Source organism: Solea senegalensis, linkage group LG8 (assembly GCF_019176455.1).
Source record: "Solea senegalensis isolate Sse05_10M linkage group LG8, IFAPA_SoseM_1, whole genome shotgun sequence".
Taxonomy (NCBI): Eukaryota; Metazoa; Chordata; class Actinopteri; order Pleuronectiformes; family Soleidae; genus Solea; species Solea senegalensis.
Window position 1 is genome coordinate 13,234,895 of NC_058028.1, and position 15,470 is coordinate 13,250,364.

General features: G+C 41.4%; 2 protein-coding genes across 4 annotated transcripts; one reads left to right on the forward strand and one right to left on the reverse strand.

The window, feature by feature from the left end:
* Positions 1-41: 41 nt before the first annotated feature.
* Positions 42-9,707, forward strand: scarf1 (scavenger receptor class F, member 1). Of its 2 annotated transcripts, none has more exons than XM_044031893.1 (11): positions 42-665; positions 1,220-1,281; positions 1,392-1,493; positions 2,147-2,687; positions 2,758-2,976; positions 3,700-3,828; positions 5,875-5,981; positions 6,183-6,294; positions 6,464-6,588; positions 6,702-6,839; positions 7,570-9,707. In XM_044031893.1, exons 1-11 carry the CDS (start codon positions 565-567, stop codon positions 8,517-8,519), a joined length of 2,586 nt encoding a protein of 861 aa, XP_043887828.1. In that variant the 5' UTR covers positions 42-564; the 3' UTR covers positions 8,520-9,707. The 2 variants fall into 2 exon arrangements, with proteins under 2 accessions (XP_043887828.1, XP_043887827.1); XM_044031892.1 differs by having other exon boundaries at positions 43-665; positions 7,408-9,707.
* vtna (vitronectin a) lies at positions 9,605-14,510 on the reverse strand. Of its 2 annotated transcripts, XM_044031894.1 has the most exons (8): positions 14,412-14,510; positions 13,196-13,315; positions 12,684-13,112; positions 11,956-12,095; positions 11,707-11,863; positions 11,455-11,607; positions 10,898-11,374; positions 9,605-10,005 (listed from the first exon to the last, which is right to left on the reverse strand). In XM_044031894.1, the coding sequence occupies exons 1-8, from the start codon at positions 14,470-14,472 to the stop codon at positions 9,887-9,889; spliced, it is 1,656 nt and encodes a 551-aa protein (XP_043887829.1). In that variant the 5' UTR covers positions 14,473-14,510; the 3' UTR covers positions 9,605-9,886. The 2 variants fall into 2 exon arrangements, with proteins under 2 accessions (XP_043887829.1, XP_043887830.1); XM_044031895.1 differs by lacking the exon at positions 13,196-13,315.
* Between the last annotated feature and the right edge of the window lie 960 nt (positions 14,511-15,470).

Sequence of the window (15,470 nt, forward strand, 5' to 3'; positions counted from 1 at the left end):
ATCAGATGTCATCAGCTTCCTATTTCAAAATGATTACTATATGATTACTGTACTGTTGCTGTACTGTAATGTCACTGAGTAACTATGACACATAACGCTTTCTTCATCACCTCCTGGAATCTTAACAACACATTCTGGGAAAAAGGTGGACATCAGGGTGTATGGGTGTGTGTGTGTGTGTGTTTGTTTATGTGCTCCACCAGTGTGTGTGTGCGGCGAGTTTTGTGTGTTAGTGTTCAACCATCTTTAAAAAGCTCTGTGTCTGGCTGAATAGAAGGAAGTGGCTCTGACTTCCCCAGGAAATGGGAAGAGGAAACTCAAAGGTTTAGACCTCTCGGGCTGAACCGGAGCCACAAGAAGACTCACAGGAGAGAAAGAGAGAGAGAAGAGGAAGGAGGGAAGGGTGGAGGGTTAGACGGAGAGAGAGAGAGAGACACTGACTCTCACTCCGACTGGAATGAGAACAAGTGTAGAGGAATAAAAAAAAAAGAAGAAAAAAAGTTAGGAGTCGACGGGACCTTGAGGTGTGGGTGAACCAGGATTTGGTTTTGGACTAGTTTGGAGATGGTTTTTCTCCTCAGCGCTCTGAGCGCTCTGCTCTGCTGCTCCCTGTCCTCCTCACTCAGTCTGGATCCTGCTGGGAAGAACGTCTGCCTCAACACCAGGTACAACTTCACCTTCACTCACAAGTGTTGATTTTTTCATTTTATGGTTAACAGTGACGGCATTTTAGCCTTCAAGACAATTACTTAATTTTAAATAGAAGTCACTACAATCTAAGAGGATCATTTGATTCAAACAACTGTTAAAAATCTCTTTCTGTCAGTCAAACTGAGGAGAATACTACTAAGAAATTAATGGAAAAATGATAAAACTAGCAATGACACAAACTAACATCATTTGTAGTTGGTGGTGTATCCATAACCATGTTTATGTAAAAAATTTGATTTTGTAAGGTAAATAGCAAGGTGTTAATAAGCTTTAACTTCAGCCTACACCCTTTTTGGTTTGGAATTTAGATGATTTAGATGTTCTTTTACCCATGAAAATAAACTGAAATGAAGAATGATCAATCATTCAAATACATTTTAGTGTTGTGAGATATACAGTATTTCTTTAGGAAATCTACCCTCCTTTGCCACACATCTCCTTTCCCTGGCTATTACAGTGTCTTGTGTTTCAAAAATGTTTATTTTCCGTTGATTTTCTGTATTTTCAGAGACTCCTCTACCCTTGTCTGTTGCACTGGGTGGCGTCAAAAGGGAAACGAATGCTCGATACGTGAGTTTTAACATCTTTTGCACAGATGTCTAGAAATGATGCTTTTGCCTTGTTTTTACTGTTTACTGTTGCTTGTGATTGTGTGTGTGTGTGTGTGTGTGTGCGTGCAGCTGTGTGTGAGGGCGAGCAGGCCTGCCAAAAGGAAGAGATCTGTGTGTATCCCGGTGTGTGTCGCTGTGCACCCGGTTACTTCGGAGCTCACTGTAAAACACGTGAGTTACACTGAACCGCAGATGAATGATGTGTAATATGTTCAGAACACAAGCCGAATCAAGTGCTAGTCCAGTAGTCCTGGTTCCGTCTCTTTCCATGTGTGAAGCTCCATTTAATGCCTTCTAAATACACTTCATTAGGTACACTAGACACCGAATAGGGAGTGACACCCAGTTTGGTCTTCTGTAGCTGCAGCCCATCTGAAGCTCATCCTCAAAGTTCGACATGTGCAGAGATCGTTTTCTGTGTGCCTAGAATGTAGCAAATGGTTGTTCTAGTTCATTTTAAACCAGTCTGGCCATTCTCCTCTGACCTGTGGCATCGACAGGGCATTTTCACCCGGAGAACTGATGCTCGCTGTATATTTTCTCTTTTTTCGGACTATACTCTGTCTCAGTTTTGCTCACTTTGACCTTCAGCAGGTCAGCTTGACCATGTCTTCATGCCTAAATGCACTGAGTTGCTGCCATGTGATTGGCTGAACTGTAACTAATAAAATGTCACGTAAAGTGGGGAAAAATGTACCTTAATGTTCTCTGAAATGTAGAGTAATACAGAGTAAATGTATTGGATTCCACCATTTTTTTTACACTGGTCACACAGTGTTTATGTGTATACAGTTAGTTTTACTGTACACACTCTGTTTATACAGGATGTCCGTCTGAGTTCTGGGGTTCAGACTGTCGCCAGGCATGTCGGTGCCACCCATACGGCCGCTGTCACATTGCCACCGGTGAATGCACCTGCAATTCTAACCGCTGGGGTCCACTGTGCCAGTACACGTGCAAGTGCACCCGCCATGGCCACTGTCACCCCATCCATGGCAACTGCACCTGCGATGAAGGCTGGTGGACCCCAACCTGCTCCAAACCGTGCCAGTGTGTCAGCGGTGGCTCTGTGGGCCCGGGCTGCGACCAGCTGACGGGCCGGTGTCAGTGCCAGCGAGGACACTGGGGGCTGAAATGTCCCGTCACCTGCAGCTGTTACCTGTCGGACTGTAATCAACGCACAGGTGTGTGTGACTGTGAGTCAGGCTGGTGGGGACCCAGCTGTGACCGGCGATGCAACTGTGACCTCACGCACAGCAGCTGTGACCCAGTTACCGGTCAGTGTCAGTGTCAGCCAGGTTTCCAGGGTGTCTACTGTAACCTGCCCTGCGAGTCTGGGAAGTATGGCAGCGGGTGTAAAATGAGGTAGGTGTGTGTAGAGGTGAAGTGTACACACATGTGTTGTTTATGTCATCTTCTATCACTTTGTCCACAGCTGCGGGTACTGTAAAGACAGCCAGATCTGCTCTGCCACTGACGGAGCCTGTGAGGCCTGTGAGCCTGGCTGGAATGGGACGCTGTGTGACCGCCCCTGCCCAAATGGTTTTTATGGTGATGGCTGCCAAGCAAAGTGTCCACGCTGCAGGAAAAATGAACCATGTGACCCCAAAACTGGGAAATGCTGGAGGTGTGACCCTGGATGGACTGGACCCAGGTGTGTAAATATGTTTTATGTCACACTGACGGGTGTATTCATAAAAAAATCAGAAAAAGTACTGGTCTAAAAATGTACTCGGTTAAAGTAAAAAAGTAGCTTGTTTAAAATGTACTCAGAGTAAAAGTTACTTTTTAACAGGGTTGTGGTTGTTTCGTTGTTTCTTGTGATGTGCAAAGGGGGACACACATCTTACATTTAATGTTTTTAATTAAAGGCAAACCTTAACAAAAGTGCTGACAAAATAAAATAAACACATAATGTATCAGCCAAAATGGGTCAAAGGTCACAACAAGATTGTTATACTCCATAACGGATGTGATTTAAAATGTAGTGAAGTACAGTACTTTAATACGTTAATTTTAAAAATGATTAATTACTGCCTAAATCCACCAAATCACAAATACTGGTAATGTGGTTTCCTTTATTTTTCAGCTAATTTACTTCAAATAAATTCCTGACAAAATGTATTACTAGGATATTTAGTATGGCCTGTTCTAATTAATAGGCAATTGGAGGTAAAAAAGTATTAATTTTTGCAGTTTTCAATATAAGCAAAACCAGTGGAATGACCTTTATAGTCCATAGTAATCATTTAAAGCTCATTCTGTGTGAATCTGTGTTTTTATCCCGTCTTTGCATATTTCACACTTCCACAGCAGTTTTGAAAATGAGTAGTGTGTGTGTGTGTGTATTAGTGTCGTTACTCCCTGTCTCACCCAGGTGTGAGGACGCCTGCTCTGACAGAAGATTTGGAGACGCCTGCCGCTTCCTGTGTAATCCTTGTATCCGTGGTAACTGCCATCATGTGACAGGAAGATGTGTCTGTGAGCCAGGCTTCCAGGGAGAGAGGTGAGCAGGCCGGTAAAGCAGAGTTTCTCTTTATCCCAGCTTATGGTTTCTGGATTCCAAATGGTTATGAGGGGCAGCAGACTGTGGGAATAGTTTCTTAGAGAAATATTTAAACTGAGAGAAATGTTTTGAAAATAAAAACAAGAGAAGTTTAGTCACATTGCTCACAGATCATCTAGGACAACATGAGGCCAATCCAAAATAACTCATTCAGGTTTCAGTAGCCAAAACTGCCCAAACATGGAAACTACAGTAGGTTTTTCATCAGTGTTTTATTTTACTGTATAAAATCTGTAGCAAAATTACAAATCTTTCACAATTCACAAACGTTTTAAAGTTGTTTTGGGCTGAAAAGAAAGCTTTCTAATTCATTTTGTTGAAGCACATAAACAAGGCAGTGGTGTAACTTTAAATGAAACAGAGACAGTCCAGTTGTAGAATCATCTTAAAGACCTACAGTGAAAGGTTTTCATCCTTAAAGCTGCAACACAAAGTTTCTTGGCTACACATGAGACCTTCAAATTTAAAATTCTTATTTCACAGTTATACTGTTTACATATTGCACCCGGACCTGATATGCTGCACTCTACGTAGGCTACATTACCCCCACACTTTCACTTTCACAATAGTATTTCTGTGTTTGTGAATTTTTCAACAAAATATGAGTTTAAAACTCAATATCATCATTTTATCATGTTTTTGCCTGTTGCCATTTTATCTTAACACCTCACCGTGTCTCCATCGCTATGACACTCAGGACTCACAGGGAATCGGACGACCAATTAAATGCCCATATTCTGTTGGAAAGTAATGAATGACAGACAGATGGAGAGGAGGGACTGACAGCAGGAGGATGATTTTATTTTTCCCTCATACAAATCATTTGTAATTTTTCTGTCATAGTTTTGCACTGACCTGATGATCAAAAATAAGAAACAAAGTGATTTGAAAGATAGTGTTCTGTACTGAACAGATACGGAACACACTTATATTAACAAATCCTTATTTTACAGAAAGGGTGGCGACCCTAGTTGTGGCCTTTGTCAGTGTGTTGTTTCTTTTCATAGATTCATACAGTTTTCTTGTGCATGATTTAAACCATAAGTCATTATAATTGAGTTTGTATGACTGCGTGAATTAAGGTTATATTACTGACAAATGTCCAAATTTTAATGTGAATTTGGTTTGTTGAGTTTTCAAACCAAGGAAATGATGAAATGTAAGCATATAAATCCTTATAATTGGCAGTAAAGTGTAGTAAAATGATGCTAACTGGTTAACCCCTAAGAGTTCCTTTAATCTCCTGACCAATTTGTTTCTTGCGGCAGAAAATGTCACATTCCCAAAAACTGCTGTAAAAATATTATATATTAATATGTTTTCCACTTTAAATGAGTCAGTCTTTTAAAACTACTTCAGCCTGAAATATACATATCAAATATAATTATATTTTTGAGAATTTAACCCATCAAAGGTCAATAAGTTTACAAACTGTTTTATGAAAAAATAAATAAATATATTTTTACAAACATATTCAGAAAATTCATTTGAAGGATAATTTGTTTGTAATTATTATTAGGCCCAAAGATTGGTAGATAATGGGCAGAAACATTTATTTTCATGCACTGTTTTTTTCTTCTGCAGTGTCAGATTTTTTAAAAAACAGACTAATTTGTTCTTGTGGCAGAAAATGTCACCTTCCCAAAAACTACAGTAATATATATTAAGAAATATTAAATATAACCTCAAAATCATTCCAAAAATGAATATCCTCTGGCAAATTTGAGCTGTATTAATTCAAAACAAAAATGGCTTGACAATAAAAAAACAGAATGGCACAAAATGTCCCTCTGAACACTAAAGGTTTAAATTATGCAGAACCTCCATAATCATTCCTTTAATTTTCTTCTCTGTGAGACCACGGTGTTTATCAGTCATCGCTGTTCACTTCCAGTATTTGTTGAACAGACCGTAACTCAACACTCAATTGTTTGTTTGCTGTGATGATGCAATTGTGTGATTTCTTTCTGTTTTGTATTTTTCCAGCTGTAACAGCAGCTGCTCTGCCCTTCAGTTCGGCCTCAACTGCTCATCTGTCTGTGACTGTGGTGAGGGAGTCAGCTGCCATCCAGTCACTGGAGTCTGCCCCAACAGTATGTTCAACATCCATGCATCCATCCATGCATCCATCCATGCATCCATCCATCCATGCGTCCATGCGTCCATCCAGGCATCCATGCGTCCATCCAGGCGTCCATGCGTCCATCCATGCATCCATGCATCCAGTCATCCAGGCATCATCCTCTTGCACATGGATCAGTCTCTCTATCTTTCTGTGTGTGTGTGTCTCTCAGGTGGCAGGAGTGCTATACTGGCAGGTGTTCTGGTCCCTCTGCTCCTTCTGCTGTTGGCTGTGCTCTGCTGCTGTTTGTGTTGCGGAGGAGGTCCTGCTGATGGCAAAAACAGGTCTGTGCCGCACTGGTCTAAAAATGTAGTCAGGTTAAAGTATAAGAAAGTCACACAAATGTCACTCACTCAGGGACCTTAATTAGCGCTGATTATTTAATCTTTCCTCATCATTCACTGCTTAAGTGTGTAAATTATTACAGACTATACTTTCTAATCTTACTCCTAGTGCAACTGTGGCTGAGGGAGGATTGTCTGTTCGGATGAAATATCATGTCTACAGCGTCCTGGCAAACATCAGCGCTGCTCTCCCGTGTATCTCTAACTGGTCCTCTGGTCTGCCTCGTGTCACTGGTCAGTCTTACTGGGACACATTTGTAATATATCTGTAATATAAAGTTAACAGGATTTTTGTTTAGATTTGCCTAACATTTCCTTCTCTATTCGTGCCACATACACACACACAGTATCTCACCACGACCCAGAGCTGACCTTCAACCACAGCTTCATCGAGCCTCCGTCTTCAGGCTGGGTGACCGAGGGGTCGTCCTTTGACAGTGACGTGGAAGAGGGAGAGGCTCTCTACTGTGTTCCTCCAAGAGAAGGTATGGACACTTTTTTTTTTTCCACAACATTTTCATTGCCCTCCTGTGGTGGTGAGCAAAAGTGCCCACTGGTATTTTTCAAAGGGCCATTCACATGCAGCATCTTTACACACACAAACACAAAGAAATGCACGCGTAACATTAATGTGGGTGATTTGAGTGCAGCGTCACCACACATGGGTGGCAACAGCAGCAATAGCATTAGTTTTATTAGTGGAGACATTGACAAACATTTGGAAATTGATATGCAATGAGCAAATAAATGCATATTGATATATTTGACTATGATTAGGTTTATTTATTTCAGGAACCTCGTTGTGCATATGTTTCAGCGCTCCACCTCAATGTCTCAAAGTAGGTGTTTAGGTTTGTGTCCTATTTAGAGGAGCCGTGCTCCCTTTCACTCCCCATAATTTGAACCATGAGCTGTGGCAACTTCATTCGTCATCTCAGCAGCTCCCATGTTTTGATTGGTAGAGTTTTTAGATGCTGCATTTGCATGGCCCATATAATTCATGCTATGAACTTCCCATTCATGTCCTTTGTCGTCTGTCCACGACTGTGACAGACATCCCAGCGGTGGCAGGCGGTGAGTTCCAGGAGATGAGCTCAAAGTGTAACATGTTCTTAGACCCATCTGGCTTCAGTAGCGAGGACATCACCTCACCTTTCAACATCCCACGCACATCCAGCATTGCCAAGTCAAAGAGGCCATCTGTCTCTTTTGCAGAGGGCACACGCTTCAGCCCTAAAGAAAGACGTGGATCTGCTCAGGACGCTCTCCCCCGCAGCAAACCTAAATCCCCCTGGGGTGTTTTGATGCTGTCTGCCCTCCAAAGTCAGGGAAGTGCGACGAGACCCGGAGAAGAAGACACAGCAGAGGCTGGTGAGAGGGAAGATGAGGTGGATGCAACAGACAGCCAGGAGTCAATCTATGAAGCAGGGAACCAGGAAGAAGATAGAACCCCATCCCGAGTGACCGCCCAGGTCCCCGGCTCAGCAGGAAGGAGACAGACTACGTCCAACACAGCTGCCCAAAAAGGGAACCAGCTGTCAACATCTGACTCCGGCGCTCAGGTCGCTGCTCCAAATAAAGTCACCACAGTGTACGTGACAGTGGGTAAAGCGGGCAGACCGGTCTCTGACACGAGCTCTGACGGCCCCGTTCAGGCCATGCTGCGAAGACTCGGCAGTATTCAGAGACAAAGAGAGCAGGAGACCAGCAAGGTCAAAACCAAGGGAGGAGAGGTGATTTACAAACCGCCGAGGAGGAAGCTCGGAGCTCGGGTGAGTGCGTGGGAGCAGGGAGGGCCATCAGGAGGGGAGGTTCCTGCCGCTGTATGTAAGCCCATAAGGCGGAAGCATGCTGCCCACAACTCCTGTGATACAACAAACACCAATGACATTCCACTACCCGACAGCAGCACACCGAAAAGGCCGCTGTCGTCCATTTTGAAAAGCGTGCCAGAGGTGGCTTCGGCCACCTCCTCGGGGTCAGTTCTGATGGCTGAGGGCGACACGGGGCAAGATTCCAGCACAGGACAGACTGAGAGCAGCTACTTTACTGTGGGACCAACAGGAGACGCTGTGAGTCTGACTGAGGTCATCACCAACGAAGGAGCAGTGGTCAGTGGAAGTGATGAGCCTTGCTATGAAAATGTCTTGATTAACCACTCATAACCTCCACTTCAACCACGTCATCAGCAGGTCTGATCTTAACACACTGTGTATAAAAATGGACAAAGCAATCCTCCGTGATGTAGCCTTGAGATTCAAGATTTGACCCGCGTCATTCATGTCAGTTAGTAAAGGTGGAAATTCACTGACGTCTCCTTCAACCAGGCACCTGTTGGACTGTACTAGCTGTCAATTGCGCTGGTGTCCACTCATATGCTGTGCTTTATTGTCCATTCTCCTTTAAATGGGAACATACTTAACAGAATTGACAACATTTGAAGCTTTAAAAAAGACCTGAAGCTAGTGATTGAGACCATTAACTCATCAGGAAAATGTTTACTGATGTTAACAAATCCCAACCACCAACTGTTACTTCCTGTTTTCCTTTTTAAACTGGAATACTCCATCCTTTTTCTTATATACAATCTGTGATACAGATACAGTACTTATTTATTTTTATGACGCTGTCACAGATGCAAACCCGCTACTATAAATAACAGGTTTTGCTTAATTCCTAAGACACACGCCTTGTTGCTTCCCTAACTCTGAACAAGAGACTGAAAATGGATTTTATTTGCTGCAGTAATGCAAGTGTTTATACGTTATATGAGAACAAGTACTGTAATATTTGTGTTTCGGTTTGCTTATTGAGTTAGAAAGGGGACAAACATAGAAACAGGAATTCAGCACAGTGTTTACAGAATGAGACTTTCTGATGTCCTGACGTTTTATTTACCATGAACACAAGTTATTACGAACAAAAACAAGTCATGAACATGCAAACAAAAATAAGTCCTTATATAATAATAAAATAATGTCCTGTAAAAGGCCAAACCATCCACCAGGGTTGTTTTCTAAGTATTCATAACAGTTGAATCCTGAGAGTGTTTTCACATCTACAACCAGGAGCATAAACCAAACTGTCGGTGACCTCTGACCTCATATCATGCTGCTGCTGCTGCTGCTGCTGGTTAAAAACACACACGCAAATTAATTTTTATGACCTCTTGTGTTGTACCTAGGGTGTTTTATATTTTCACATCTCTGTATATATGTTCACAAATAATAATGAAGAGAAACAATGTAAACACAGTCATCTTCTTTTTTAATGGATTCAACACACTTAAATGACAAACTGTGAATGTATAAAATATGATGAGTGTTTCAAATAAACAATGTTTTACAGTTTTACACTATCAGTCGTGTTTGATAGAAGGAGGTCAGAGTTCAGAAGCTCAACCTGTTGAACTTTGACCACAACAAGCAGCACATGGATCTCACTAATCGATATTCACTAAAGTTCATTTGTTACACTGAACATGTCTGACACATATTTTGCAGCAAGCACTGAGTGAAAATGTACCGCAATATTACTTCTCTGCTCCTTTGGTGTCTGAGCAGCCAAGCCAGAAGTTAGCGATGGATCTGGGATATGGAGGCATGGCAGGGTCCACTCTCTTGGTACTCAGGTCCACTCTGTAGTATTTATCTAGAAAACACATAAACAAGGCAGTCATTGAGCTCATTGAGGTCATAACGGTGAGTGGATTAGGGAACTGTAATTATGTGAGGCATGTGGACTAATACACAGCATGTGAAATGAGTTATTTCACATTAAAATGAATGACTTCCCTTTCCCTCTGCCAGATGCTGTGTACAGCTGTGACCCGACAAATGTTGTTTTATTTATTTCCATTTAACCTCAAATAACTCAGGAATCAGCACTATACACCAAGACAGGACAGTGATTATTTCATGGCCATAAAACCACTACAACATACAGATTAACAAACTTGTTATGCCTTAATTGCTAACTCTTCATTTGAAGGTTTGTCTTTGTTGTTTATATACACTAAAACGCTACTTCTCTGTATTCTTTTCACCTGTGATTTAATGAATTTTCCCAATTTGACAATAAATTGTGTTTTGATTTGTGTCCATAACATGAGTATATGATAGTACACGGGATGTTGTTGTTGTCAACTTTTCATTCTCTCTTCATGAAAAGTGATGCTTCACAAGGTCACAAGGTAATGGAATTTTTCCTTCTTTTCTCTGTTTTAAGCCCAAGAAAATCCTATAATTATTAATAATTATTAATAATTTACATGTTTTAAATAACATTTTTTAATATAATTTTAAATAAAACATAAAAAAATGTAGGTTTTGGACACCATTTTCTGATGCTATGTCATTTTAAAGACAAATGTAATGGTGAGTAGCAGCGCTGACAGTGTTCTCAGTGTTTGTGTGCACAGGACATTCATGTAAGGCCATGCTGACAACTCCAGTTGCAACATTCTGAGGTCTAAAGGTTAAGTGAATAAATATTGTGTTGGAACTGTTTTCTCTGTGACTAAGTCTGTCCTCTGCCGTGTTACCTCCTTTAAAGAAGAAGACGCTCTGGGTGGGCAGATTCCTCTGTCTGTCCCAGTGCGACCAGTCATATCTGGAGTCGTAGTTGCCCCTGTTGTTCTGGTTGTATCGGTCTCTCCGTCTGTCCTGGTCCCAGTCCTGGTCCCGCCTTCTGTCCCAGTCTCGCCCAAGCCTCTCCTCCATTTCCATTCTCCTCTCTGCCAACCTCCGTCCCAGCTCCATCCCCCTTTCAGCCATCTCCTGACCCATGTTCATCCCCTGCTCAGCCATGGAGCCCCAGAAGGGTGAACGGCTTTGCCTCCTGCGACCCCACTGCTGTCCATACTGCTGGCTCCACCACTGGTCACGGTTGTAGTCGTTGCGGCGTGGCGCCGTCCTCCGGGGAGTCACATAGATCCTGCCTGCCATGGCAGCATCCACCGGGGACTTGAGGCCCTTCCAGTCTTTGTTGATGAAGTGGTGATGGTCATGATGCTGAGGCACTGAAGTAAGATATATAAGAAAAAGCATGAAATAAACACCTGCATCCAGTCCAAGAAATCAGAAATGATCAACAACTCACAGTCAGAGAAGAGCTCGCTGAAGAAACTTTCATAGTTGTTGTCGTACATGTCAGTGTAGCGCCTGAACAGTGTGGAGGGGAACCTCTCAGACATGGTGATACACTCCCCATGTGACGGCTGGTGCAGAAACTCATACATGTAATACTGATCATCTGGAGAAAGCAAAAAGAAGCCAATTTCAGTAAATTTGTGGACCTATGTATATGAATTTCCACTGTATCACATGTTCATACAAAATTCTGGATCTGCACCTTTGAAAAAATAAACTCTCTCTTTTCCGTGGTGACCAGAGGCAGGGAGGGCAAAAGCTGCATCCACGTGATCAGGGATTTTGTCAAAGCCCACGTTGATAGCTCTTGGATAATCATCTTCCAGGACGCCATTATCAAACCTCCAGTACTTGTTTCCCTATTGATTCATTTGAACAGTAAGTTAATCACAGCAATAGTCTTCTCACATGCTGGTCAAATCAATAACGGATCATTTTCTGTGTCCCCCACCTTGAAGATGTAGGTCTTTCCTTGACAGTTGACTCGAGTGAAAGCAGCGTCGATTGGCCCGTCGATGCCCCACACGTCCTTAATGAGCTTTGGATAACCAGGCGCAACTGACTTGTTGTCCAGTTCAAAAAAATACTTCCCTAGGAAACAAACACAAGCATTTTTAAGCAATTTTAAGTTTTCATGCTTTTCCTGCCCCTTATAGCTGTGGTACATGTACTATATATGACTACATACAAACTCAAAATGATCCTCTAATAATCACAGTCAAGCGAGGTCCAAGCAGAGCAGTTTTCGTTGGGACCTCCTTTCACTTATTCAATTCCTCATTCTAAGTATCGAATTGTTGTGAATGAAAAATTGTCACTATTTCAAGCATTTTCAAGCATTTCATCCAAAATGTAAGCAATTATCAAACCTCAGAAACACAACAAGCATTTTCAAGGATTTCAAGTTGAGGATGTTGGCCTAAATTAAAAATTGTGAACAATAGGATTATAGCAAACAGTCAAAAAGCTGCAGAAATACCAAACATACATCTCAACTAAGGGGAACAATTAAAAGTCACTGCCTTGCACTTGCTATTCTTGTGTTTTATACGATTAAATCTAGATGCGGCTGTGTAAATAAATGCTTCCGAGAGCTGTATTTCTGCCTGATGTCATTGTAAAAACCAGTTAGGATGACAACATTTGATTTGTCAGACTGTTAGATCAAGAATCGCTCACCTCTGAAGGCAAATATAGAGCCATTTTTCAGCTGCATGAAAGAATCAAACGGATTCCCACTGCAGACTTCAGCGTCTGGGTCAGGGGCTTCAGTGGGGCCTGTGGTGACCGGGACAGTGGTCGTCTCAGCTGCTGTGTCAGTCTCAGGGACGAGGGTTGTGAAGAGGACAGTGGGTGAAGTGGGTGTCCTCTGTCTTACGGGGACTCTCTGAAAGATGGTGTCCGTGCGTCGTGGCGGTTTGCTCATTTCTACTGAGGTTTCTGGAGGCTGCTGTGGTCTGAAGTCAGAGGCGGGCTGTTGTGTGGGTGTCATCTGACTACTGACTGTAGTAGAAGACTGTGCCGAATGTCTGGAAGAGGGTGTGGTGCCTTCAATCGCCTCATCATCATCATCATCATCCTCTGCAAAGGAAAATGTGTCTCCACGAGCTGAAAAAGCGGGATAAAAATGATCATCCTTTTTTTTTTTTTTTTCTTAGACCACTTGTAAGTTGAGCAGAGAAAAGTCTTACTCATCATCCCGCAGGTGACGTCAAAGTCAGAGCAGCAGCTCTTGTAATACTTGCACATGGAGTCACACTGGCACTGCCTCTGAGAGTCAAAGCCATTTTCACAGCGACCCATACAGGACTCTTTCAACAAGATTAAAAGAAAACACGTTTTATTTCATGCATTACAAGTCTTCCTCTGACCTGATGAAACCCCTTCTTAAGATAATAAATCTCAATTCTAATAGAATAACAGTATTTATCCTCTCTGTATATTAAATGTCTTATAAATAGGCATACTTATACTTGCGTTGCTTGAAGTAATGGGCTTTCTCTAAGAATTGTATTTATTTTATTGATTTCGCAAAAAATATCAGAAGAATAACAAGAAAATGGAGTAAAAACTTATGAGTGAGGGTGTGGTAGAAACCGATGGGGGCTTACATGAAAACCACATCCACAAAAATAAAGAGTATATTAATTGACACTCAAGAATCATTAAGACACTGATTACACAAGAGAAGAACCAGGGATTTAAACTAGGGATGGGAATTGGTATCAGTCTGATACTGGTCAAAATCACTGGATCGGATATTGGACAGATAAAAATAAAAAATCCAATTAAATCCAAAAAATCTATACATCGCATGCTTCACTATGTACTGTAAAAATGTAAATACAAATCAGCAAAAGCATTTTAGCTGAGTGATGTTTGGGCTGTTCATTTCTTCTTTTTGGGAGAAGAATATTTGTTATACAGTTGGAGAATTCTGTCTTTGAAACAGCTCAGCACAAACGTGTTGTTAACAGCTTTATAATTCATAGAGGGTCTGAAATGACTGTATCAGACTAATATTGGTATCAGTAGATAGTTTGTGATATTGGTATTGGAATCAGACACAAAAAAGTGTATAAATGTATAAAAAGAAGTATTTGACTAATTTGTCCAAAACTGTCCTGTCAGTATCTATTTGTGAGTTCATTCCAGTGACATTATGGTGTAAAGGTTTCACTAAAAATAAAAGTGTTATTTGTAAATAGTTTTAACATGAAGCTGTTGTCGATAAAGCAAATACACAACCTGATATGTAGCCACACAAATAACTCTGTTCTGTCAATATCAATATGTAACAGGACACAGTATGTCAGTGATGTCCACACATTATTAATCCTCTCACCGGTCAGAAACACTGCTGTATCGCCTCTTTACATACACGCAGTAAACTTTAATGTTACTCACCTTCAGCAGCCAAAGTGTGAGTGAGCAGAGCGAGCAGCGGCACGACGACCTGCAGCTTCATGTTGCCAGTGCTGTGTGAGACCAGAGAATGAGAGAGTAATGATGGACTGTACGCTCACAATCATTGGAAACATGTGTCAGTCACCCCCAGTCCCTGTTTACTTAACTCTATTGGCAAACCTCTTTCTACTGGAGCTAGTAAACAGACACAGAAAGAGTTCAACAGGAAACAAAAGTTAAAAGCACATGATTGTCTGCTGACTTCACAACAGTCTCTTTTTTCGCACTGCAAAGTTTACAGCTCTTCTTTTAGATATTGAAAAAATTAAAATATATTCTTTATATTTCTTTAAATTATTCATATTTCCTATTTGGAAACAAAGTCATATATTAATATATCATATATTAATAATCAAAGCCTCTTTCTTTCTTTTCTTTTATTACCACATACATTTTTTTCTTTTAAATCTTTACAGTATGTACCAGTAACACCTATTGGTTCATATAGGCACAGCATCGGTGTCAAATGTTACCAAGGAGCAAACTCATATTTTTAAATAAAATAAACATAATACATATATAAAAATAAATAACCGAGGGTTTTGCAGAACAGGTCAAAGCAGCAATCAAATCTGAGAGTGTTCAAATTAGGTTAACACCCCCACGAGAGTGGTATGATCCACTCTATTGTGGAATGGTCCACTTGAGGAACACACCTGGTGCTGATTGGAGCAGATACTAGCATCACAGAGTTAAGTGAGTTTATGCTGCAGCGGGTTCCCTTTCATGCTCCGTGTTTGGGGTGTATACATATAATGTAAGTAAGAAACATACAGTGTGTTGTTTTGTCGTCGTGTGTACAGTGCGTACTTATTGTAGTATTTCTGTGTAGTTTGGAAAGCTATGTCTAAACCTCGTTGTTTGGATGACGCCGTGGGCGTAGTAAATTGGTTAATTCCTTACTATTTCGTAATCATTCGTGGTGTAATGTACTGTTAGCCTATAATGTTGTCATACGTAAGCCAGTTTTATTGATTTGTATTCTCAACATGTCCGGTA